This window comes from Nannospalax galili, unplaced genomic scaffold (assembly GCF_000622305.1).
Source record: "Nannospalax galili isolate Female #2095 unplaced genomic scaffold, S.galili_v1.0 scaffold2280, whole genome shotgun sequence".
Classification (NCBI taxonomy): domain Eukaryota; kingdom Metazoa; phylum Chordata; class Mammalia; order Rodentia; family Spalacidae; genus Nannospalax; species Nannospalax galili.
Window position 1 is genome coordinate 197,201 of NW_008346434.1, and position 6,003 is coordinate 203,203.

At 39.9% G+C, this 6,003-nt stretch overlaps 1 protein-coding gene across 5 annotated transcripts in view; it reads left to right on the plus strand.

Annotated features, from left to right (window-relative positions):
- Window positions 1-6,003, plus strand: part of Cdc14a (cell division cycle 14A) — a 190,900-nt gene that overhangs the window by 71,419 nt on the left and 113,478 nt on the right. For 4 of the 5 annotated variants that reach the window (XM_017800531.2, XM_017800530.2, XM_029568156.1 and 1 more), the window contains one exon: window positions 1,377-1,456. The exons of the other annotated variant lie outside the window; for it this stretch is intronic. In XM_017800531.2, the coding sequence (XP_017656020.1) occupies window positions 1,377-1,456 (80 nt within the window). The remainder of the gene's footprint in view (window positions 1-1,376; window positions 1,457-6,003) is intronic. 5 annotated transcript variants of the gene reach the window in all.

A 6,003-nucleotide genomic window follows, 5' to 3' on the forward strand; every position in this document is an offset into this window, starting at 1 on the left:
TAGGATTTTCATGTCAGGATATATTAAGGAAATAATGTCATGAAGTCTAGGAAGAGAGCATTTTAGGAATGAATCATCTTGAAACTGGAGATGAAAAGGACTAATGCTTTTAGTCCAGAAGTCAAATACTCAGTTGTGTTTGGAACAGAACTGAATTCACCCTCTTGCCTGCTTTTCATATTCGGACCTCTCGCCTGTCTCACCCTGCTCCCTGCTGCACGCTGGCACCGATCGTGAGTTCTGTCCTACCACAAGCCCCTCATTTCCAGGGAAGCCCTGCCTCCTTACTCTTCTCATGCCTTTCTCTGTCCAGATGTCCAGAATGCCACTCAGGGACCCATCCCTGCCTATTAATTATTGTCTTTGTGTCCCAATAGTGTAAATTCTACTAAGGAGATACTAGCACTCAGTACAGTGACTGGTATATGCTGTCTAGGCAATAGGTTACTAAATGGACATTGCTTACAGTTTTGTTTTGTTTTGTTGGTCTTTTTGAGACAGGGTCTCCCTGTAGCTCCAGCTGCTCTGGAACTCGCTCTGTAGACCAGGCTGGCCTCAAACTCACAGAGGATCCGCCTGCCTCTGCCTCCTGAGTGCTGGGATTAAAGGTGTGTGCCACCACGCCCAGCTGCTTACTTTTGTTAGTTTAAGATTAGTTTATCATGCATCTCTAGTATCAACAGGCAGCCACTGTGTTTTCCAGTGCTCTTACCTTCCCTTCTTATAAATTTCATTCTGATTTCACTGGACCATTAGAGAACCACACCAGCTCTTTGGAGAACACAGCAGTGAATTGACACCCAGGGGTACTTTGCTCACTGGGAGGTCTGAATGTCTTACTATGTATTGAGTTAATTCTTGGCCATCAGTATGAAGCAGGAGGCTGCTGCTGGTCTTCAGTGAGAAGACCAATGAGAGATATGACTGCAGCTGCCATTGTGTCTGTTCTGTGGGCTCGACCTGCCCCCATCTCTAAGCTCTTACAGATCTGTAAGCCCAAGGATGCCGCACAGCTTCAGCCTGAAAAAGGAAATATTGGCAGATGGCTAGAGAGCCACAGGCCCAGTATGGAGGTGCATGCCTGCAATCTTAGCCCTCAGGATGCAGAGGCCAGAGGCTCTCTGTAGTGAATTCCAGGCCACCTGTGGCTACATAATGAGATCCTATTTCTGGCACAAACTCAACCCAACGAACCAAAAGGAAAGACCAACCAGAAAGCAAAACAGCCAAAATCAAACCTCAAAACAGAAGTCACAGTATCACCTTGCCAGTTGTGACTCCAAGTGGAAGAAATGAAATGCAAATTTGGTGAGTAGTTATGTTGGTGTGTGTCATTCCTCAGTGGTGTTCTAAATGTTACTGTTTATCTGTCGTAGGTCATCTATTTAAAGAAGACACCAGAAGAAGCCTACAGAGCACTCCTGTCTGGCTCAAATCCCCCTTATCTTCCATTCAGGTATACCTGCTGCATAGACTTGGGCTAGGCTTAGTTTGACACTCCTTACAGTTGGGTTGAGGTGGTTTGTAGTTATCCTAACATGGTGACTGTGATATTCCTCTTCCGATCACAGGGTAGTTTTTATTAGTTTTATAGACTCCTTCCCCCAACCAGTAATATCCCCCAACCAGTAAGACTAGAATAGCTTTCTTTTTTAAATTTTTTTTGACTTATTTATTATTTTGGATTTATTTTTATTTTATGTGTATGAGTGTTATGCCTGCTTGTATGTGAGTGCACCCATGTCATGAGTTGCCTGCAGAGACCAGAAGAGGGTGTTGGATGCCTTGGAACTTGAGTTACAGACAGTTGTTAGCCACCATGTGAGTGTTGGGAATTGAACCAGGATCTTCTGCAAGAGCAGTTAGCACTCCGAACTGCAGAGCCATTTCTCCAGTCCATGGCTTTCTCTTTTTAGGAAAAATTTTCTCCCTTAAATATTTTCTGTTCTTTGACAATTCATGTAAAATGCAGAGTGCCTGATGTATGAGCTAATTAGATTTCGGTAATCTACATCCTGGATTCGTTCAGGCATTCTTTCAGTCTGTGAAGACTGATTGAGCTCTGAATGCCTGGCAGGGCTGAAGACAGAGGATAAGACCCTCTATGTACCAGGACCACTGGTTTAATGTGGACCCTAAAATCCTTTGTTGAGCACACACGTCTTCAGGAAGATTGGCTTTCACTGCAGTATTGGAGAAGAATGTTATGCTGGTTTGTTGGGAGATGGAGAGTTTTGTCCTTATTGTCCCATGGCTGTGGGATGTTTAAGAATGCATGTCACTGGCCTCGTACAGGCAGACATGTAAGCCATTTCCTACCCTTTTAACAGTGGCTTTTTTTCTTCTTCCACGTCTCCCCATTCACAATACAGTCCAGACATCATGGCCTGCCTGGGCTAGGTGTATGCACATGGGCAGGTTTACTCATGGGCAGGTTTACTCTGCCTCTCTTTCTTTCTTTCTTTCTTTCTTTCTTTCTTTCTTTCTTTCTTTCTTTCTTTCTTTCTTAGTGTGGTTTCATTTTGTTTTGTTTTGCTTTACAGTTTCTTTTTTAAAAAAAATAATTTATTGAGAATTTCATACATGCATATAAGGTGTTTTGATCAAATCCATGCCCATTTCCTCCCCTTTTTTGACTCCTCACATATTGCCTCATCACTATTTTCTGATAACTTCATGTACTCTTTCTTCTTCTTTTTTTTTTTAATGAGGCTTTTTGCTACTCTAACATTCCCACTTCTGAAAAGGTAACCCTAAAATCTTTTAAGGATTAGATAAGAGCTCCCAAACACTCTTGACTTTTTGGCCTTTGGAACAGAGAATGTTGCTAAGAAGCCCAAGGACATTTTGACTTTTAGCCAAGAAACTGGTTACTTTTCTTTGGGGTCTTTTTACCCTAACTGCCTAGCCAATTCTTACCTTCTATTCTTATCACACCATCCTCTGAAGGGGTTACCCAAATTGCTGACAGGGAATTGGGATGCAGACCGTTCTGGCTTCTTCCGTGCTGAACAGGAGGGACGCAGGGTGAGGCAACTGGGGTACCCCTTTAGTGGGCCTGTCTAAAAGACTCCCAAATTACATAACTCTTATCTGTAGGGGGAAAAGAAAGTCCTTGACTGGTGAATAGGAGATATGAAGGAGTAATGGCAAGAGTAATTAGCATTACAAGTTCTAGACAGGGAACTACAAAAAGTCAGAAGAGGGCAAATTTGAAATATTCATGAGTCCATTGGAATTTCTTGATGAGCGCTTCCAAAAGCATCCCTCTATTGGGTTCCTCTCATTTTTTCTTTTGTCTGCCAAGGATGGACTTGAGAGTGATGGACTTAGGATTTGCTTTCAGGCACTTTGATAGCACCATGTGGAGGCAGGATCCGGGTGCTCTCAGGCAGTCCCCTGTGCCAGAGGGCTCTGCCTCCTCTTTCTAAAGTCAATGTAAGAACACTGTGGTAAACACCAGGAGGCATAACTGAGGCCTTTTAATTCACATCATCTCAGATGTATTTTAAGAAGCTGAAAATACACTGAGAATATTATTGCGTTGTTGCCAGGTGTCAGAAATTTTAATAATCTGTTGGAAGATACTCAATTATATGAAAAAGAACACTTAGCAGAGGCATTTGCTCTTTGGTTTAGGCTTTTGTACCCTACTATAACTTCGACCTTAAATATAACTCAAAGTTGTGTTTTTCCATGTTTACACTGAATTGTATCTCTAAGTCCAGCCTCTTTATACAGCATGTGTTTGAAGCAGAAAGCCCACAAAGTGGGTGCATTTGGAATATTGTGAAGTGTAGATGAAAGGATACTATTGGATTTCTGGATTTGGACTAAAGATTCCCCCCGCCCCCACCATGTTAAAATGTGAGTTGTTTCTAGTTTATAGACTGAGTGAGGTCAAGGAGGATTAGCACTAATCATTTTCACAACAATCCTGAGGACACACTGCCGCCTTCGCCTTCAGTGCAATCTAGATTGTGTGGCTCCTGAGGCCTCTTAGCCTGTTTGTTGTTAAGTTGCACTTTTATCTTCATTATTTGGGTTTTTTTCAACTGTTGCTATGTTAACACTAACCCATTTAAATGGATTTTTTAAATTGTTTAACTTTTTTACCTTTTAAGTATTTTATTTATTTATTTTTAACTTTTTTTGTGTATGAGTGTTTAGCCTGCATGTATGTATATGCACACATGTGTGCCTGGTGTCTTTGGAGGCATGAAGGCATTGGATCCCCTGGAGCTGGAGCTATGTATACTTTTGAATGCTGTGTGGGTGCTGGGAACCCAGCCTGGGTCCTCTGCAAGAGTAGCAAGTGCCCTTAACTGCTGAGCCATCTCTTCAACCCCTAAACTTTTTTAAAAGACTGTTTTGATGGCTTATTGAAGTGGTGTTGTCACGTTCTTCTCTGAAATGTCTGTGCTCCCATATGAGCTATATATTTTAGTGTGTTCGTAATAAAGGCATTTTATGGCCACTGTGAATTTAAAGAATACAATTATTCAAGATTTATTTATTTAGTAAGCATTTATCTGAGCAGGCACTTCTCTGAAGCCTTGTTTTTCTGCAGAAGCTTGGCAAGAGTTCAACCTGTAATTCTTTATTACATTTTATATATTACATTGCTACATACATGATTAAAGCAAATGTCTTGTAATTATTTGTTTGCATGGATGACTTTTCTCTTGAGAGTGGAAATTGGCTTGTTTTCCTGTTTGTGTCCCAAGAGAAAAAATATATTGATTTATCGCTTTTTTTCCACACCAGTCACTGGGGTAGTCTTGGGGATGTAAGGATATATTGATACCAACTACAGGGGAAACTCAGCATATAGCTGTGTAAATGAATAGGTGTGGGAAACAGTTACAGTGCTTTGTTAGAGTTAGTGTGGGGGTACCGAAGACAGAGCATTGACTTTGGAACTGTGGGGTGGAGGGATTCTAGGGAAGGTCTCATAGAATGCCTTTCATGTTAGGATGAAAACTGGAGCATATCCAGGGATTGATTTTTAGATACTTTTCAATCATATGGTACAGGTTTAAAAAAAATAATGGTGTATTAGGTAGAGCACTAAATAATGTGATGTTTGCAGTATTAGTATCAGTACATTACTAAAATAAAAGAGTTGATCAGCTTTTCTTCCCCCCATTTGGAGTATTTTTTAATTTTGATTTTTTTGGTCTTTTTTCTGTGTGTGTCTTTTTAAAAAAATATTTAATAACCACATAAGAAGAAGAAGCATTTCATAACAACAGCATTGACATATTCAATAACAATTTCCAGAGCTAAGATGCATCTCTTTCAAAATTGGCTGTAAATTTTTTGATTTACAGTTGAATTAATACAGTTATACAATATTGTACTCCGCATAAAGCTGATAAGCCATAAAATTAAATGAGGTTTTAACCTTTAAAAAAGATCTCCTTTTCATTATTAAAATATACAGTTTCATACAGAAAAGTTCATTTTTAATGCAATTGATACTAAGATGTTTGCACATGTGTTTCTATTCTCTATATATCTGATTATTACTAGTGACAGTCAGTTACTTTCTGAGCTCCTTGACATCTGAGCATGGATATAAAGTCATCAGGTAGATTTCAATGGTAATGTTTTTCACATCTACTAATTATTAAGGAGCAAATTTTATGCTTTGAAGACATTTTTTTATTTTTTATTTATTTATTTATTTATTTGGTCTTTTTGAGACAGGGTCTCCCTGTAGCCCCAGCTGTCCTGGAGCTCACTATGTAGACCAGGCTGGCCTTGAACTCACAGAGGTCCACCTGCCTCTGCCTCCCAAGGGCTGGGATTAATGGTGTGCATTACCATAGACCACATGATTAGAAGAAGCATTTCATTACAGCTTTAACATATTCAATAACACACTCCAGAGCAAGGATACATCTCTTTCAAAAGTGGCTGTAAATTTTTAGGTTCACAGTTGAATTAATACAGTTATACAATATTGAACTCAGTATAAATCCTATAAGACATAAAATT